At 38.7% G+C, this 21,393-nt stretch overlaps 1 protein-coding gene across 1 annotated transcript in view; it reads left to right on the plus strand.

Annotated features, from left to right (window-relative positions):
• The window catches only part of Nell1 (neural EGFL like 1), an 846,309-nt gene extending 825,792 nt beyond the window's left edge, over positions 1-20,517 (plus strand). Inside the window, exons 16-18 of the mRNA XM_036206955.1 lie at positions 3,746-3,922; positions 5,986-6,210; positions 17,085-20,517. Of these exons, the coding sequence (XP_036062848.1) occupies positions 3,746-3,922; positions 5,986-6,210; positions 17,085-17,135 (453 nt within the window). The 3' untranslated portion in view covers positions 17,136-20,517. The remainder of the gene's footprint in view (positions 1-3,745; positions 3,923-5,985; positions 6,211-17,084) is intronic.
• The last annotated feature ends 876 nt before the right edge of the window (positions 20,518-21,393 follow it).

The following is a 21,393-nucleotide window of genomic DNA, read 5'->3' on the forward strand; positions in this document are numbered from 1 at the left end:
AATTCGTAAACTATGAGTACTGTGTCGTAAATACTCAATCTCGCCACTGTGGCATAAAGTCAGCAGGTTCCTTGTGACTGATCAGATGCTTGTGTTCCATGAGACTTTATCAGGCAGAGCTGTCGAATGTGAACCTGGCCATCAGTTTGCTAACTGCTAGTTTATGTTTTTATTCAACGAATACATAAGAATTTCACATAAATCCAACTACTCAGTTGAAAAGTTTCAGATAATGACATCAATGTGGATAGTGTAGTCTGTGGTCAGTGAGTTGTTGTTGCAGGGATTCAAGAGTAAAATGAGTCATCTAAAATTAAATACCTAGAGTTTCACACAGTATATACACATTCAAATATTTTTCTATCAATGTGAATTTCCTTACTTAAAAAAAAAATCTAGAATTAATTTAAATATTGTAATTCTTATTAATTGTGCATGGTTGAGTTATAAAATTGCTTGGAAACACTGACATACTAAGCAGGAGGGTAGGAATTCAGCTTTGATATCTCAGTGGAACTGGGGTCACCGTCTTAGCTGGACAGAGGTCAGGCTCTGGGAACAGCCCACAGACTCAAACAAGGAGGATAGCTTGCTGAAAGTGGGCCCTGTTCTCGCCCACACTTGGTGTCCAGTGTGACTGCACTCCATGAGTATGCCTTTATAATCACATTCTAGTTGAATTAATGAAGCCACCTTTGGCATTTCCATTAAAAAAAAGATTTTTCTTCATAGTTGCTTTGTAATTGAAAGCCAACAGGAACATTGTCATTGTTCTGAAACCTAATGGAAGCTAAGAGGGGACTTGTTGGCATTTTCACATAATTGATGAGATATGAAATTGCTTTATTCTGCAGTAACCCTGAAGGCTATCCATTTATTCCTATTCGTTCTGTTAACTAGTCGGTGGGACTGGACCTCATGGCAAGACATATAGTAATCTGTGAAAATAAGAAACCACAGAAACTAAGTTGATGGGGCTGAGTGATACAGCTGGCGAGAAAGTGCTTGCCTGGGATGTGTGTATCCCTGGGTTCAGTTCCCAGCACTGAAATAAGAAAGATGATATGGTTGTACAAAATTTATTGTGACATATTATTTTAGTGAAAGTGATGGGACTCATGCTAGAAGTCAATAAGCTAAGAATTTAATGTTGGAAGATTTTTATGATCTGGACCCGTCAATGCTAGGTTATGTAAACTATCTGGTTGAATTCACCTGCTCACCTCTAGACTGATATTCTCTCTCTCTCTCTCTCTCTCTCTCTCTCTCTCTCTCTCTCTCCTGTGTGTGTATCTCAGTATCTCTATATACACACATATGTACATACTTATAGAAGGCCTGCGTTTTTGTAAAATTTGCATATATATATATATATATATATATATATATATATATATATATATATATATACATGCACATGCAAGTGTCTGTGTGTATTCCATCTGTTGATATTTTAGAACAGTGCTTTCTTATCATTTTTATAACAGAGACAATACATACAATTTGAGTGAAGGCCCTTTCACCCTCTTCAGTCCTTATAAAGGTAGCCAGCATTTCCTTTCAACTCTCTATAAGGAATGTAGTGCTTTTAAGGATCTTCACTTTAGCTTCCACTGAACTTACCATACCATCCATTTTCATGGATGAAATGAACTAAGACCTCAGGAGCAGGTCCATTTTTTTTTTTTTTTTTTGAAGATGTCAATAACTGTGGAGCTGCAAGACCCATGGAAGATAATAGATGCAGTATCTGGTAAAAGCTGTGACTGAAAGAAGAGGTGAGATGGATGTAACAGGATGAAATGCAACATGCATCAGAAAATACATGTCTACCCAATCAACCAGCCACAGACAATGGAGCAGGGTCTAATGGATTTTGGTCTCCATTAAGCTCAATATCAGTCAACACTGTGACATAATGAAAACAAGAAAGCAAAATAGGCTGCATTAGAGAAAGCATTGTAAAAGCTAAACCATAGTGACAGAAACCTAGTTCACTCCTTGTTTCTGAAGACTTATACTTAGTTATCTGACTTGAGAAATGAAGGCATAAATCTCCATGGGTCATCAGTATTAAATATAATATAGGTAAAAACTTTATGTGATTGGGGCAAAAGGTAAGTGTTCAGTTTTTTACTAATAAAGATGGTGATGATCATGCCCAGTAGTCAAAGCCTGAAGCAGGGAGCCACCAAAGCTGCTGTGTGGCAAAAAGATGCAAACAGTGGGAACAGGTAGAGGAGGCAAAGTTGTTTTTCCCAGAAGGAATAACTCAGTGAAGACATACAAACAAGATTCTAAGAGCCAAAGATTCAAGTGTTATAAAAGAATATAGGAGCTGTGGTTTCAAAGAACTGTAGCTGAGGCCAGCAGAGAGAGAACAAGACTAAGACACACAGACATATACCTGAACACCTTCCTTAGTGGGCATTCCCAAGGTTGGATGATCTCAAGCATAGTCTTTGTAACTTTTAGATGTGGCTGCTAGGGTGAAGGTGGACTTTGTGTCTTTTCAATGACCTTCTAGCCCTAAGATCCAGTTTTAGAAATGCTCAAAAAAGTAACCTCAGGTAGATGAAGAAAGATGGCTCATTTATTCTTCCAGAGGACCCAAGCTCAGTTCCCAGCACCCATGTCAGGTAGTTCACAACCACCTGTAGCTTCAGCTCCAAGGGATCCAATGACAACTTCTGGCCTCTATACACACACACACATAATTATTTTTAATAAAAGTGAACTCTTAACAAAAATAATTGTAACCACAAATGGTAGCCACAAGTCTCACACTTTAGCTTCTTCATTAATGGAGATATGGCACTACTTCAACCCACAGACAGTAGACATGCTACAAGCACAAGTCTTAATGCTCAGCTGCACTTATAACTGTGCTTCATAACTTCATAACTTTATAACTCTGGGTGCCCAGGATTAGTACTCCTGAAACTGTTTTGTGTCTATAATTTGGTGAACCACTCCATGGAGGAATGTGACAACTTATCATAAGCTTTCCAAATAAACAACCTAAAGTGGTCCTTGGAGAAGAAAATTCTTTGGAAACTCCAGAACTCGGTTGTAGGCTTGGAGCTTCTGCTGCACTATGTGACCTGTATAAGGTACTTGTCTTTGGACCTCTGCTAAATCTTCCCATATCCCTTAAGTATTGAGGAAGGTATAAAATTAGGCAAGTACATTTAAACATGTTTGCCGGTGTTCTTATATATTAGGACGATGTAGGCCCCTGATTTTCCACTGAAATGAGTAACTTTTCTTACTGTCTTGGCACACACACGCTTTCATTCCATTTCCATACACATGGACCATGCAGTTTCTTTTACTCCCCCTCCTGCTTGTCCCCCAGACACTACCACCATGTAGTTCCCCTTACAATTGAAATTATTTCTTGATCACATCTTCAGTTAAGCTGCTTAGGCTAGCTATAATTCTTATCTAGAAACATAATTTTCACAATTATTTTTTAAAAATTCAAAGAACATACTGATTTTTTTCCTTTGATAAACTTAATGATGTTTCTGTTTTGACTTGGTTAACTCTGCAGGCAAGCTCTGGGAAAGAAAGCCTGTGTCTGCTTTGAACAAGATGGGAGGTAGCTAAGACAGATGCAGCATCTAGGAAGGGTTCTTTTCCATCTATTCTTTATGAAGCGTTCACAAGGCTTGATTTTCATACTGCATCCATGCGTGCATTTTCCTAATCACAAAACCTCTTTGACCTCACTTCTCAACAGGATGGGAAGATATTCTGCCGGCGGACAGCTTGTGATTGCCAGAATCCAAATGTTGACCTTTTCTGCTGCCCAGAGTGTGACACTAGGGTCACAAGTCAATGTTTAGATCAAAGCGGACATAAGCTATATCGAAGTGGAGACAACTGGACCCACAGCTGCCAGCAATGCCGGTGTCTGGTATGTCAGTTTCCTGGGGATCCTGGTGCCATTGCTCTAGAAAAAGGGTTATAAATGCATGTGCTTTGGGGCTGGAGTTCCAAGATGTTTGTAGTATTATGCAGAGCATTGTGGGACTGTGCTTAACCGGGGGAGGGGGGACATGTACTCTGCCTGGACATATTTATATTGCATTTAAAATACTGCAAAAAAAAAATATGAAACAGATTTAACTTGAGCACAGTTTGTATATACCCATATATCTTAGAATGTCCAAAGCAAGGAAAATCCTCATAAAGTAGCCTTCAATGGCTTAATAAGTAATGGTTGTCCAGACAGAACCAAGCCTATTATTACTTTTGACATAACCTTTAAAGTTGTCAATAGAAGAAGCATAATAGAAGCAATGGAGTTTGGATGAGCAAGGCTGAGAATCCAATTCTATAATTGTCTCAAGGGCTAGTTTAGTATGGACACTTTGGACATGTCATAACCTTTCAGTTACTATTCTTTTCCTGAAGTGTCCACAAGTTTATGAGTCTCAACTTCAAAAATGATTAGGGAGATGAGAGAATGTTTATGAAAGGTGAATACCATACTCAACACGCAGTAGGCACTTGGCTTAGTGCCAAAGAAGACTCTTAACATGGTGACTGCTATCATTACTAATTTATTCTTTGGAAAATCTGTTCAAATAGGAAAAAAGAACATTATTTTAAATGTTAATGTAAGGATACTAATAATATGCCTGGATTTGGAAAAGTTCAAAGAAAATGCTTAATTTCCAGAACTGGTTCAGTGTGTTTCATGTCAGCACAAACAATGATTTCTGAGGATGGAAGACTTAAGAGCGTGGCAAGTTGGGGACTGTGGGACTGCAGGGCTCCATCTCTGAGCGTTCTACCTGAGTCAGCTTGTAAAGGAAACTCTTAGCTTGCTGCTTAATGTTTATTGAAATGAGTTTTTCTCTTTCTGGGTATAATGTGAAAACTAGCACACAGAGAAATTGTTCTCTAAGTTCCTATAAATTCCCAGGTTAATGTGCAAGCAGTCGTAAATGTATCCTTTCCAATCCATCTTAATACTAAGACTGCAATTTAGATTAATTCAGTTCATGGCCAATTTTACAAATTCCCATCCAAGGACAAGCACATCCAATACAACAACAGATCCACTTTCAGTATCGGTCTGGAACAACACATTTCTTTTTTTGAGAAGTTAGCCATCAGATAACTGGAATTACTGGCGTTCATCTTGCACATGAAGTTTTCATTCAAAGAGTTTCAAAAGCACATCTTGAATGTCCAGTCCTTGGAATATACAGTTTTTGAATTGCAGAAACTTCTGAACATTAACTTAAAATTACTTTAGAATAATAGTGGTCACATTTAATAAATATTTTATCAAGACTTTGCTTGTGCAAGATTCTGAGTGATGTCATGTTTTCAGGGAAGACATAGTCGAAACCTGCACAAGTCCAGAGTCTGTAGACATTTACTAAATGAGAATTTCCACAGGTGGGATGTTTTCTCCTGAGAACACCCAACCTCAACTCCGAACCTGAACCCGATTTTCAGTTGATGCAGCTGTTGAAATACTCAACTTCAGGTCTCACTTCTGACATTAAAAGAAGTGGGCATCTCCATACACTGGCCACACTTTTCCATCTCTTTGCTTGTTTGTTTTATTAGCATTTGTTGGATAAAACTCGTCAGCAGCAGTGAGAGAAAACAAAGCCTGTAAAGCTCAAATTAATGTTGAGCTATACCAACTATACAGTACAACCCGCTAAAAAACATGATCAATAACAGTAGGCTGTGCTTGGAACACAAGCTGATTTAAGACTTTTTGTGAACTCTGGGTTATGTGGTTAGCAAAACTATTTTGAGGAAGGTGTTAACTTCATAGAACTTATGTGTGTAAGTGTGTCTTCTTAGAGGAGGACTGAGCATATGTATCTTGGTACAGGCTAGAAGCATTCCGCAAGAATAATGAGAGTTCTAGTGTTTTCCTTTCCCAAGGGATACTGGGAATATCACACTGCACAGGGATGAAGGGGACTCACTTCATCATTCTCTCCACAGGAAGGAGAGGCAGACTGCTGGCCCCTAGCTTGCCCTAGTCTGAGCTGTGACTATACAGCCATCTTTGAAGGGGAATGTTGTCCCCGCTGTGTCAGTGACCCCTGCCTGGCTGACAATATTGCCTACGACATCAGAAAAACTTGCCTGGACAGCTCTGGTATTTCAAGGCTGAGCGGTGCAGTGTGGACAATGGCGGGATCTCCTTGTACAACCTGTAAATGCAAGGTAACCAGCTGCCTCGGGGTGTATGAGCTACAGACAGTTTCCTTCTGAAATCTCTCAACTCAGATTCCATGGGGTGCATGTTCTCACAGGAAGACAGTAAATGTAGACAGATAATAGGTGGTCCTTGTATAAAGGCAGATTCCAAATGGACACAGAAAAATACAAATTTTTCCTTAAAAAACATCTGAATTTTAACAAGTTTCTGTTAGCTCAGTTATAGATAATTCAAGTTATTTTGACCTTCAGACCATAAAAATAAGGGGAGACAAGAGCCGGATGGGGAGATAGAAGGAGAATGAAGAGGGAGGGAAGGGGAGTGAAGAAAGTGAGCACACAACTTCTTAGCTTCATCCTGGAAAATTACAGAAACTATCAGTAGCACGGCAAGGAGAGAGATCTATGTAGCTGTTTCCTCTGTTTCATTTTACATTGCCGAACATATTCCTGTGTCTCTTTCTGTGGTGTTTGACTATGATTATTTCTCTTGTCTTTTTGGAGGATTCCCCATGAAATAGCCTCGTGTGTCTTTAAGACTTTAAAGGTGGCCCTTCCTCCCTTCAGTGCTCCTAGAGTTGTGACCAAAGGCAGCTTCAAGTGATGCTGGATCAACCAGTCAAAATCTCAGCCAAAACATCACTTCCAGATTATTAGGATTATGCATAGTCTGCCTCTACCTCAGCTATCAGTGGAGGCTTTCCAGCTTGTCTTTTAATGGATTTATTAGTGTTGACATTTTTCTGTTTTCTAGAATATACTCTTTTTTTTTTTTTTTGTATTTCAAGATAGGGTTTCTCTGTGTAGTTTTGGTCCCTGTCCTGGATCTTGCCTCCTGAGTGCTGGGATTAAAGGTGTGCACCACCACCACCTGGCTAGAATGTACAATCTTACAATGAAGCTCCAGTATAAAAAAATGCCAAGCATCCTATATCAAAAGACCCATGATCCCAGCTGGACTTTTGCCCACCACAAACAAGATGGCCAAGAGACATAGGCACCTAGGTCATCCAATTTCCTTTATTCCTCCTTTTTTTTATTGAAAATAGAGGATTTTTGAACACTATAACCTGATTACCATTTCTCCTCCCTCTACTTCTCCCAGTTCATTCCCACCTCCTCTTCTGTCTAGACACACCCTTCCTGTCTCTCCTTAGAAAATGAACAGGAATCTAAGGGATGGTAATAAACAAACACAGAATAGGATAAGATAAAATGAACATGTTGGAATAAGATGAAACAAACAGAAGGAGATGAGTCCCAGAAAAGGCACAAGAACCAGCTCTAAATGCAGACAAAGGCCGATTCATTCACATACGGGAATCCCGTAAAACCATAAGACTGGAAGCCACAGTATGTACATAAAATATAGAGAGAGTGTATTTGGGAGATTTCCCTGGTCCTTCCAGGCTCCCCCCACCACGTGATCCCACAGCCTACAGATCCTACTTACAAAATAATCTCCGGAAGCTTATATTAATTATAACTGTTCAGATATTAGCTCAAGCTTATTACTGACTAGCTGTTACACTTAAACTAACTCATAATTCTTATTTATGTTTAGCCATGTGGCTTGTTACCTTTTCTCAGTTCTGCCTTGTCATCTTGCTTCCTCTGTGTCTGGCTGGCAACTCCTGACTCAGCCTTCCTCTTCCCAGAATTCTCCTCATCTCTTTGCCCCACCAATACTTCCTGCCTGGCTACTGGCCAATCAGCATTTTATTTATTAACCAATCAGTGCAACGTGTATTCACAGCATACAGAATGACATCCCACAGCAGTCGAGTAAAAAATTAAAATAAAATGAAAATAAAATTTAAAAAAACACAATAAGCTCTGACATGACATTATGAGACAAGGAACCTGCAGAGATGCCATTGAATTCATTTTCTGTTGGCCATCTACTGCTGGACACGGGGCATACCCTTAAGAATATTTGCTTCTTAAGTGACCTCCCTTGGAGAAAACTAAATTTTCATTTGTGACTGTTATCAATTGGAGATAGTTTCTGAGTTAGGGATGGGTGCATGTGTACACTTCTCCTTTCAGTTCTGTGCAGTCCCTATGCCCCCTACCTCAGTCTCTGTGAGTTCATGTGTGTTGGTCCCGTTGTGTTTTGAAGGCCTTATTTGTTTGGTGTCCTCTATCTCCTCTGGTCCTTACACTCTTTCTGACTCATCTTCTGGAGGATTCCCTGAACCCGAGGGGAGGGATTTGATAGATATCCCATTTAAGGCTGTGTTCTCAGGTCTCTTACCTCTGCATAGATTTTCACTATGGGTCTCTGTATTTTTTTTTTTTTTTTGAGACAGGGTTTCTCTGTGTAGCTTTGCGCCTTTTCCTGGAACTCACTTGGTAGCCCAGGCCAGCCTCGAACTCACAGAGATCCTCCTGGCTCTGCCTCCCGAGTGCTGGGATTAAAGGCATGTGCCACCACCGCCCGGCCAGGTCTCTGTATTTTTTCCCATATGCTGTAGGAGGAAACTTCTCTGATGATGGCTTTAAAAAAGCACTGATCTATGAGTATTACAGAATGTCATTAGTAGTCATTTTATTGTTACATTATTTTTCTTTAGAACAGTAATATTTGGTTCTACCATAGATTCCTGGGATATCTAGTCTCAGACTTTTGGTTACCCAAGCAGTGTCTGGTATGGAATGCATCTTACAGAGTGGGCCTTAAGTCAAATTTGATATTGGTTGGTTACTTCCACAGCTTTGTGCTAGCATTGCCCTAGCATATTTTGTGGGCAGGACATCATTGTAGATAGAAGGGTTTATAGCTGGGTCAGGGTCTACATTTATCCTTTGGTAGCTTACAGAGTACCTTCCTGTACCAAAGCCAGTAGCACATAGGATACATGGTCTACGTAGGTACCAGTTTAACTTATCCATGTTCAATAAGATGTGTATGTGTTGTCTCAGCAATGGAGTTTGCCATCAATTTGTGAAGAGAAACCTGTAGCCTTAGTAATACCATACATTGTTTGGGGATTTCCGTGGAACCCCTTTGGCAAACATCTCAATTAATGTAACCCAATTCCAGTACTGGAAGTTTCATTTAGTGACAGATGTCCCATTAGAACCCTGTCCTCTACTTTACATCATTTAGATCTCATATGCATATATTTTAAGGAACTTCTACTATATTAGGTTACAATGACCCATCAAATGGCACTGCATTTTAGCTGTTCCCCACCTTCTCCTTCCCCACCAATTCCATCCTTCTGTTCTAGTCCCCCACCTCCTCCTTCCATAACTATATATTTTATTTCCCCTTCCTAAGGAGAACTATTCCTCCACCTAGTCTCTTACTCTATATCTAACCTCAGTGGTTCTATGGACTGGTTCCCATTGATTTAACACCCAATATTCACTATAAGGAAATAAATGCCATATTTGTCCTTCTGGGTCTGGGATACCTCACTCAGAATGATTATTTTCTAGGTCCAGCCATTTGCCTGAAAATTTCATGTTATTTTTTTTAATGTCTGGGCAATACTCCATTGTGTAAATGTTCCACATTTTCTTTATCCATTCCTCTGTTAAGGGACATCTAGGCTGTTTCCAATTTCTGAATATTATAAAGAGAGCAGCAACAAGTATGGTTGAGCAGCTGCCTCTGTGGTAGGTTGAAGCATCTTTGAGTATATGCTTGAGAATTAGGTAGAGCTGGATCTTGAGGTAGATAGATTCACATCTTTCTGAGGAACTGCCGCATTGATTTTCATAGTTGCCATACAGTTTGTACAGTCAGCAATGAATGGATGAGTGTTTTCCTTATTTCACATCTGTGCTAGCATGAGCCAACACTTGCATAATCTGACAGGCATAAGATGGAATCTCAAAGTAGTTTTGATTTGCATCTCCCTGATGGCTAAGGATTTTGAACATTTATTTGTATTTCTCAATCATTTCAATTTCCTCTAATTGAGAATTCTTTGTTTAGATATATTTTATTGGATTATTTGGGATTTGTTTTTGATATCTAGTTTCTTGGGTTCTTTATATATTTGGATATCAGTCTTCTATCAGATGTGGAGTTGGTAAGATCTTTTCCCATTCAGTAGGTGGCTGCTTCATCTGAATGATAGTATCCTTTGCCTTACAATTTTTTTTTTCAGTCTTGTAAGGTCCCATTTATTAATTGTTGATCTTAGTGTTCTTCTGGACTAATGATTTCAAGATCATTTCCCACGTCCCCTTCTTTCAGGTTCAGTGTATCTTGTTTTATATTGAGGTTTTTGATCCATTTGGCACTGAGTTTTGTGCAGAGTAATACATAAGGATCTATTTGTATTCTTCTATATGCTACCAATCAGTTTGACAAGTACCATTTGTTTAAGATGCTGGGTTTTTTTTTCCAGTGTGTATTTTCTGGCCTTTTTTTCTTTTAAAATGAAAATCAATTGTTCATAGGTGTGTGAATTTATATCTGGGTCTTCAATTCCATTGAACACTGTCTATTTTTGTGCCAATGCCATGCAATTTTAATTGTTATAGCTTTGTAGTACAACTTGAAATTAGGGGCAGTGATTTACTGCCTCCCCCCACATACACACACAGTTCTTTTATAAATTGTTTTAGCTATCCTGGGTTCTTTTCTTTTTGTATTTACACATGAAGCTGAAAACTGTCTGTTCAAAATCTGTGAGGAATTGTGTTGGAATTTTGATGGGGATTGCACTGAATTTGTAGATTGCTTTTGGTAGAGTGGCTACTTTTGCTGTATTAATCCCACTGATCCATAAGTATTACAGATCTGTCCATCTTCTTATACCTTTAATTACTTTCTTCAATGTCTTGAAGAATTTATCAAACAGATCTTTCACTTGCTTGGTTAAGAGTTACCACAAGGTATTTTATATTATGAAACCATTTGACAGGTTTTGTATCTCAGATTTCTTTCTCATTAGTTATTTGTATCTAGAAAGGCTATATTGTTTTTTGTGAGTTAACTTTTGTATCCAGATATTTTGCTGAAAGTTCTTATCAGCTGTAAGAGTTCCCTGGTAGAATTTTTTAGGGTCACTTAAGTATAATGCCATATCATCAGCAAATAGGAATCCTTTGACTTCTTCCTTTCAAATTTGTGTCTCTTTGATCTTCAGTTGTCTCATTGCTCTATCTAAGCCTTCAAGTGCTATATTGAATAGGTACAGAGAGACTGAACAGCCTTGTCATGTTACTAATTAGTGGAATTTCTTTGCGTTTCTCTCTATTTAAGTTTCTGTTGGCTATGGACTTGCTGTAAATTGCCTTTATCATGTTGAGGTATGTCCTTGTATCTCTAAGCTTTCTCCTTTATTTTTATCATAAAGGAATATTTTATTTTTGTAAAAGGCCTCTTCTGCATCTATTGAGATGATCATGCCTTTTTTTCCCAGTTTATTTATGGGATGGATTACATTTGTTGATTTTTATGTTGATCCATCCCTGTATCTCTGGGATGAAGATCATGGTAGATGATCTTTATGATGTGTTTTTAGATTTGGCTTGCAAGTGTTTTATTGATTATTTTTGTATCTATGTTCATAAGGGAGAGTGTCAGGGTGACTGTGGCCTCATTAAATGAGCTGGACAGTGTTCCTTCTGTTTCTGTTTTGTGGATTAATTTGAAGAGTGCTGCTGTTAACTCCTCTTTGAAAGTCTGATAGATTTCTGGGCTAAAACCATCTGGCCTTGGGCTTTTTTTTCTGGTTGAGAGACTTTTAATTACTGTTTCTATTTTACTAGGGGTTAGATATCTGTTTAAATTGCTTATCTGACCTTGATTTAACTTTGGTAGGTGGTATATATTGAGAAATGTATCCATTTCTTTTAAATTTTTCCAGTTTGGGGGGGTACAGGTTATTAAAGTATGTCCTATGATTCTCTGGATTTCCTTGGTATCTGTTGTTATGACGCAATTTGCATTTCAGATTTTATTAATTTGAATCTTCTCTGTCTTCTAAATAATTTGGCTAAAGGCTCATCAATCTTATTGATTTTCTCTGAGAACCAACTTTTTATTTTATTGATTCTTTGTGCTGTTTTGTGGTTGTTTCTATTTTATTGATTACAGCCCTGAGTTTGATTATTTTTTGTTGTCTACTCCTTTGGTTGAGATTTCTTCTTTTTGTTCTAGAATTTTCGGGTGTGCTGTGAAGTTACTAGTATGAAATCTTTCCTTTCTTTTTTGTAGACACTAAATGTTATGAAATGGCCTTTTAGAACCACCTTCATACGTCCCATAATTTGGGGTATATTGTCTTTTTATTTTCATTTAATTCTAAAAAGTTTTAAATATCTTTCTTAATTTCTGTCCTGATCCATATTTTTTCATTCAGTAATGAGTTGTTCAGTTTCTATCAGTTTGTAAGCTTTGTGTTGTTCATATTCCCCTTTAAACCATGTTTGTCAGATAGGATGCAAAGTGTTATTTCTCTTATCTCTTGAGACATGTTTTTTGTCCAAGTGTGTGGTCAGTTTTGGAGAAAGTTCCCTGAACTGCTGAGAAGAGATATTTTTGTGAGTTTTTGGATGAAACATTCTGAAAATATCTGTTAGGTCCATTTCATTTATAACATCAGTTAGCTCCATCATTTATCTGTCTAGTTTTTATGTGGATGACCTGTTTATTGACAAGAGTGGTGTATTTAAGTCTCCCTCTACCAGTGTGTGAGGGTTAATATGTGATTCAAGCTATAGTAGTGTTTCTTTTACAAATTTGAATACCTTTGTGTTTGGTCCATAGACATTAAGAATCTCAATGTTCTCTTGGTGAATTTTTCCTTTGATGAGTATATAGTGTTCTTCTACATCTCTTCTGATTAGTTTTAGTTTGAAGTCTGTTTTGTCAAATATTAATCTGGTTGTAATCTTCTTAACTCAACTTGCATGGAATATCTTTTTCCATTCTTTTACCCTGAAGTGATGTCTATCCTTTATATTAAGGTGTTTATTGGATACAGAAGAAGGGTGAATCCTGTTTTCACATCCATTTTCTTAGTCTATGTCTTTTTATTAGGGACTCGAGACCATTGATGTTGAGAGTTACCAATGAGCAGTGTTTGCTGATTCCTGTTATTTTTTTGTGGTTGTTGTTGTTGTTGGTGGTGGTGGTGGTAGTAGTGATGATGATGATGATGATGATGGATGTGTGTGTGTGTGTGTGTGTGTGTGGTATTTTCTCTTCTGATTTTCTGTTTTCCTGAGTGTGGTTATCCTCTTCAGGTTGAAATTTTCCCTTCAGTGCCTTCTGTAGGGCTGGACTTGTAGATGGATACTGCCTAAGTTTGGCTTTATCTTGGAATGTCTTTTTCCTTATCTTGTGATTCAAAGTTTTAGTGGGTATATTCCTGTCTGGTGTCTGTGTCTCTTAAAGTTTAAAGAAGATCCTTGTGGCTCTTAGAGTCTCCATTCAGAAGTCAAGTGTTATTCTAATAGGTATTTTTCCCATGTAGCTTTTAATACTCTTTCTTTGTTCTGTACATTCAGAGCTTTGATTAGGAAACTTCCTTTTCTGGTCAAATATATTTGGTGTTCCCTATGTTTCTTGTACCTTGATTGACACCACATTCTTTAGGCTAGGGACATTTTCTTCAATGATTTTGTTGAAAATATTTTCTGTGCCTTTGACCTAGGTTTTTTTTCCTTCATATATTTTTATTATTCTTTGATTTGGTCTTTTCATACTGTCACAAATGTCTTAGATGTTTTCTGTCTGGAGATTTTTAGATTTAACATCTTCTTTTATTGAAAGCCCTTCAGGTACCTGTCCCAAGGGGTTTTCTCTGAGAGTCAGGGGAAGGCGCTTACAAGCTGAGGGTAACTAGTCTTAAAGATATTAAAAGAATTAGCACACACCATACTCTTTCAGTCCATCCACTTTATTGTTCTAAATATGCTCTGATCTCTCTGCTGTTCCCTCTCTCTTCTGCCTAAGTTCTACCCTGAGTCTCTGAAGTTTCCAGTTCTTATACACGTATGATCAGCAATTCTCTGGCCAAAGCAAGGTCACAAGGCTTGAGTTCTTTCAGGGTCATAAAACAGATAAGAGTTTACATCAGGCAGTGACTGTCAGGCTTTCTTTACAACTCGGGTGGGGGGGTGACTTGTAAAAACCTCAATGAACTCTTAAAGGGAAAGGGTCAAAAGAGAGGGAGAGAGACCTTGAATCAATTAGGGAAATCTAAGAGGGGAAAGGGGGGAATCCATGTGTAATATTGCATTCCTAAGTGTGGTTAGATGATAAGCTGATTAACAAACCAAGGTAAAAATAAAATAAAAGGAGTTAAGAATTTGTTAGTTTGAGGTTAGCTTGGGGCAGCACTTTGACCTATGATGGGGTGAGCCCAGGGCACACTTGTTCCCTATCTATCTAAAGGCTGTGAATCAACAGTTTCAGACATGTTGTAATTCTATGTCCTTGAGTGTCTGAGAATGTCTCAAAAGAGATTCTTTTGCCTAAACACTAAACACTAACCAAATGCCTGCCAATGAAGATAACTGCAGAGAGGCAGACCTCTAAGTTTACCTTGGAGAAATGAGCAAAGACCTGGTTGTGAGAAATAAGTTTTGACTGTGTGACTATTTTTCACACATAGCTGGGGGATGTTACCCAATGTTTTGCCCAATAAGTGATCAAATATATATATATATATATATATATATATATATATATATATATATATATATATATATAAAGTTCTTGGGAAAATAATCTAAAGGGAAAGATATAATAGCATGTAAGAAATTCACTGCAGGAAATAACTAATACATTCAAAAAGCAATAATTCCAAAACACTTTGCATGATGGTTTCCACCACCAAAAGCCTTGGTTCTGAGAGGTTGACCTTTTGAACACTAGTTGTCGCCTGCTGTATATTTGAATGACCTTTTGCTACCAGCAGCTCTCAATATTCTTTGACCTAGGTGTCCATTTCTTCTATCTTGTCTTGAGAATCCTCATCCATCTCTTGTATTCTCTTGATGAGGCTTGCCTTTGAGGTTTTTGATCAAGTTCCTAAAAAAAATTTTTTTTTCATGTTTCCCTCAGTTTGAGTTTTCTTATTGATTCTATTTTCATGTTCAGGTCTGGAACTATTATACTCATTTCCTTTAGTGGTTTGTTTGTATTTTCATAGATTTCTTTAATGGATATATTCATTTCTTCCTTAAAGAAATTCATATCCATAAATTCTGTTTTAAGCCCCGTTTTTCATTTCTCAGTCATTGCCTTTCTCAGGGCATACTGTAGTAGGATTACTGAGCTCTCGTGGGGACATATTGTCCTTGATGTTGTTGATTTTGTTATTATGCTCCGCATCTAGGCATCTGGATTTGGGGTGATGGTAAATCTAGGTGCTGATATCTGGTCTTGTCTTTGTTGGGTATGTGTTTTTCTCCTTGGATTATGTTGTCCTCTCTGGTTCCTCAGCGGGTGTTGTAGCTATGTATGAGCTGGTAGGGATGCTACTAGGATACTGGCACGTGTGTCCACTGGGGGTTTGGGTACAGTGTATTCCTAGGTACTGGGTGCTGACACTTAGGAATAGAGGTGACTGAGGGGTCCACAGGAGGAAGTAAAGCAGGCTCTTCCACCAGGATCTGCCTAGTCCCTGGAAATGGGCACAGAGTAAGAAAAGGCCACAGCAGGTGCTCTGCTACAGATATGGGGATGAGACTGGGGGATTTGATTTGGAGGAAAAGAATGAGAGTGAGATCTAAAGCTCACTACCTGCTCTGCTGACCTCATTGATTCTCTGGCAGGCTTGGCAAGAGGGCTCCAAGGGAATGTCTTCTAGAGCTGGGCACTGAGACAGAAGGATGAGTGGAGAGGAAGGTCAGTGGAGAAGATCTGCTGGAGATAGGAGCAGAGAGGAGGGGGAATCACAGTAGGTGTTCTCCTACAGAGCTGGAGATGAGATTGGGCGACTGAATTTGGAAAAGAGGAGGGAGAGTGAAGATGTGCAGTTGACCTGTGGGCTCTTGAGAACGCCTTGTGGATTTGGGAGCTGGAACACAAAGATGAGTAGGAAGGAAGGCTGGGGGAGAAGTTCTGCATGATCTGTTGTCTTTGGGGGCAGAGAGGAAGAGAAGGCTGCAGTAGGTGGCCTGCCACAGAGCTGGGAGTGGGACTAGGGGATTGGATTTGTAAGAGACAAGGAGAAGTGGAGCTCTTCAGTGAGCCCCAGTGGAGCTGTGCAGTTACCTCACCAGATTTCCTGGCAAGCCTGGCTTGTGGGTTATCAGGAAATGCCTGCTGGAGTGGGGTGGGGGCTTGGAGAATGGGATGAGTGGGGGGAGGTTGGAGAAGATCTGTGTGATGCATTGCAGATGGGGGCAGAGAGCATCCAATCCCTTTTTAATGTCAGGATTGAGATTCATTAAAGGGAATGATAAAGGCATATTTATATTAATTTATGAAATTGAATTTTAATAAACTCTCCTGAATTTATTCACCTAAACTCTCCTTCCTCCTTCCTAATCCTTGATGAGGTGAGCAGTCATGTTTACCTGGAATCTATTTGAGGTTTGCTTTTAATCTTACTGATATTTTCCATTAGTTTCTGAAATGGCTAATTGTTTCCTTTGAGATATTTATATTTGTAAAATGTGTTTTGGAAATAAGTTTAGCAAATGAATTATGAAAATTTGGATTGTTGGAGTGTATCTAGAGCATAGATTGAGTGCAGGTGGGACAGGAAATGGATCTGTTAGCAAAGCCTCAGCCAAGAGTCACCAGGAAGATCATGCCTGCCATGCCTGCTTCCTTTCAAAGCTGGGTACCATTCTTGGAGCATAGCCTCTGTTCAGCTGTTGTGAACATGGACTACAAACCGCTCATCACTGTATATTCTGTTTCAGTGGTTGACATTTGTCTTCTCTTTGTACAGAATGGGAGAGTCTGCTGCTCTGTGGATCTGGAGTGTCTTGAAAATAATTGAAGTATTTTAAAAGGACTCATCACGGGATAAAAATGGACAAAATGACCATCCAATCTGAGGAGGAAGAGGAGCTTATTTTTTTTATTTTTTTTTTTTAATCACAGTCAATTACCAAAGTCTCCATCTGAGGACAGTGTTTGGGTGGCCTCTGCCACTTTGCTCATCCTTACTGACCTAGTCTAGATGCCTGCAGTGCCGTGCATTTCAGTCAATGGTTGTTGAGTCTCCGTGTTGTAAATCACCTTCCCCTTGTCAGATCATTTGCAGATACATTTAACGGATCCCATGATAAATGTTAATGTATTTTTTTGTTTATTTTGTGTACTAACATAATAGAGACTTGGCACCGTTTATTTATTTTTCTTCATTTTTGATTCAAATTCTAAAAATAAAGTTGCCTGTTGTGACTTTTGTCTCGTTCAGTGCACACAGTATTGTAGGCTCCTATGGGACATGTTGATGAAGATGTGTAGCATCTGTCCACAGCATCCTTCCGTTTCAAACTGTTGAACACAGATGCCCACTCACTCAGCTGAAAACTGTTCAGGGCAATTATGCTACACTGAAGGGGAAAGGATGCCAGACATCATTAAACATCATTTTAAAAAGTACTATCTCCTCCCTGTTGCAAAAAAAGTGACACATTTACTCACAATTTCTAAGCTGTGATCTTAAAAGCCCTTCTTGGCATTGGAAGCCAAATCTTGTTTATATTGGTTTTATACAGTACTAATAGCCAGCAACACACTTTAATAGTTATTAATAAAGTTAATGACATGATACAAGTCTCTGCCATGTTACATAAACACAGATTAAGGAATCTGCTCAGCCATTGGTTTGGGGCAGAGGTGTTTGATCTGCACCCTCTGTGGCAGATTGCCAAGGTGTCTGATTACTGCCCAGGGTCCCCCCAAAGACATTGCATCTTCCATGGGTGAAGAAGGTGTGAGCCTTTAAGAGAATCTGTTTGCATGAGTTTGCTACTGTTTCATTTTAGCCAATGATTGCTCATTTATTTACTCATTCTTTTTACTTAATGTCTATGAGTGTTTTTTCTGCATGAATGTTTGTGCACCATGTGTGTGCCTGGTGCCTATGGAGGTCAGAAGATATTGGGTCACCAAGAACAGATGGTGGTGAACTGCCACATGGATGCCAGGAATGGAGACCAGGTCTCTGCAAGAGCTGCAAGTGTTCCTAACTATTGAGCCAAGTCTCTGGCCCACAACCAATGATATATTTTTAAGAATTGGCAGTTATTCAGTTATACTGTTACATTTCATAAGGTTTGTCAGGGCTGAACATCCAACCTTAGGTGGTTCTTTGGGGGCTGTCATGCATTGTGCTGAATTAAGTTAGTCCCTGGACTGCTGCTCATGCCTAAAAGTTACATCAATGATGCTATAAGTAATGTTTAAATCCTAAAAACTAACATCATTAATTTAAAATTATTATCTCCACATACTATTATTCACTAGTGTTTTTCCAACAGAGGTAATAACCAATATTTTTTGTGAAAATGGAGTACTCTACATGAACTCGACTTTATGTGATGAATCACAGTGACAACAAATTGAATATTACACTTGGCAAAGACTGACACAATGTGAAAAATTATGAAACATCTTATTTTATCTCAGTTCCTTATGTGGAACCCTGGAGTAAAGAATTGAAAATTACCCTTACAACAACTCAACTAAAAAGAAGCCCTTCCAATGTTGTAAGAAGGAAAACTTACCAGACTTGCAACTGTGTCTACAGATCTCTGTGTGATGCAGGGTCCTCCTGTTTGTTGGATGAGCCACTTCGCTTGCATGCCCTAAGCAGGAGTCTGGTACTTCCCACAAAGGCCAGGTGACCATGAAGTTACCACTGTCCCTATCCCCTGTGGGAAGTCTGCCAACTCCTGCTATAGAAAATGTCTAAGGACAGACACACACCTTCGAGCCGCCGTCTGCACTTTTCCTTTCCTCCAAGACGTTATCGACAAGCCACAGTTGTATTTGATTCCAGTGTGTTGATACTTTACTGAAGGGCAATTAACATCAATAGCCCCAAGTATTTTTACAAATACTATTCTCAGACCCCATATTTTCTTTTCTTCTGAAACTTAATGGAGTGAATTTAATCTGGGCTAATTTCAAACCACCATAGTGTCTATCAATATGGAATATGCTTCCTATAATATACTACATGACATTTAATTGTTGAAGACACATTGATCCAGATAATAACACATGCCTGCAGTTCCAGCCACTGGTGGCAGAGGGTGGGGGCTGAAGCAGAACAGGGAATCTCTTCACTTCATGAGTTTAAAACTATCCTATAAGAATGTAAAACATTTAATCTCCATATATCTGATGCTTTCTATGATCTAGTGGGGAAACTAAAATACAGCTTTAGATGTGACCAACTAGATGAGTGATACGAATGAGCATTATGTAAGCCCAGATGATCAGAAGGGATCCTATTCAAATACACTTGACCTAGAACATGAACTACCTTCTTGACTTCATTTTTTTTTAAGACACCAAGTTGGATAGGAAGGGAATGGAAGGTAGATCTAGGAAGAGTTAGTGGAGGAAGAATGAACATGGTCGAGGTACATTCATCTGGAAGCTGGGCATGTGACTCACTGGTATCGCACTTGGTAGTATGCATATGACCCTTGGACCCATATGCAACATCATAAAAGCAAGCAGATATCAACAAAAAACCCAAATCTAGTCAATCTGGCATTTAGCTACCATGCTGAAGTTTTCAGGTGAAAAAATGGGTAGTTACCTTATGACAGAGTCCTACTTGATGATTCTGTCTCCTTGGGAGATAGACATGAAAATTGGCAAGAAATTATAAAAAAAATCCTGAGATTATGCTCTCCCTTTCCACTGTTGCTGGTACTACAGCATTGTCGTGGAGAGTAGAGTGTGAGGACAGGCAAGAGTTATGGGTATTAATTGAATATGCATCAATTAAAAGTTAACGTCTTATTCTTTCCATCTAGGCTATATATGACTTTGTATATATGTATACATATCATGTATTTGCTTTATATTAGTAACATATGCCGTGAGATTCCTGTGTAACCTATAATACATGTCTATAGAACTATAAAAATGGTTCTTCTATGTTCATATACAACATGCACATGGATATACATTATACACATGATACATATTCTTGGAATGTTCCTTCCTCTGAAATTCTAAGATCTGTGCTTAATTCACTTTTATGGCTTTTCATGTCTATCTGCCTTGTATTATATTTGCAATAGGCTGTGCATTAGACTGTATCCTAACTGTGTACAGTTGACATCTTCTGGCATCCAGCATAGTGGTTGGGATATAATGGGTTTTCAGTTAAAGTCAATATTGAATTGTTATTTTTTTTTGTAACATAAAATAGTCACAAGCTATTGGAGAAAAAAAAATACTCTCTTGTGGTTTTAAAAGTTCTCTAGTAATAAGACCTGTCTTAGAAAGCAAAATCTGTCCAATGTTCCCATACAAACAGTGGATAAAAAGCAGGGGTTTTCTGGTTGGAATAGGGCAGGACATTCTGAGGACACACACCTTCCTAACAGAGCTAAAGGGAGCAGAGCTTAGAGGCCAGTGTCCCAAACCTTTTCTTCAACAGACAAAGAAACCCGAGCTCTGAGTGACTATGTGTCTTGTCCAGAATTCACAACTGATTGATTGTAGACCTAGAACTGGTCCTTCTCTATCCTGTCTTCCCCTGGGTTCTAAATGAACATCCACATCTAAGCTTTTCCTTTTCCTTCCAGAAGGATGACTGTAAAGAACGACTTGTCTGTTTAGAAGCTGTGCAGGCTGCTGTGCTCACATCTCTCCTGACTGTGCTGTGGCTTTATGAAAATTCTGATCCTGCTTCTATGAGACATTCAGATTATGACTAGATCATATCAAAATCCATAAGAAAAATGAGCCCTTTTCATAGTCACTGTATCTCAGGGTTTATAGGAAAATGGGAGAGGGAAGATAAAGCAATGAATAGAAGCAGTAACTCCAAAAAGATTAAAACACATGAGTACACACAGGCACACACACACACACACACACACACACACACACACACATACACATACACCCCAAATATACTCAGATTACAGTGTCCCTGGCACTGAGAGACAACTTGTGTTCTGAGTTTGTTACCATTCTTCATTACTTCAGTGGCAGTTGACAGACTCTCCAGGTACAGAAAGGAATAAGACAAAATTGGTCTCTATGTTCAACGTGTT

This window comes from Onychomys torridus, chromosome 1 (genome assembly GCF_903995425.1).
Source record: "Onychomys torridus chromosome 1, mOncTor1.1, whole genome shotgun sequence".
In the NCBI taxonomy this organism is placed as follows: Eukaryota; Metazoa; Chordata; class Mammalia; order Rodentia; family Cricetidae; genus Onychomys; species Onychomys torridus.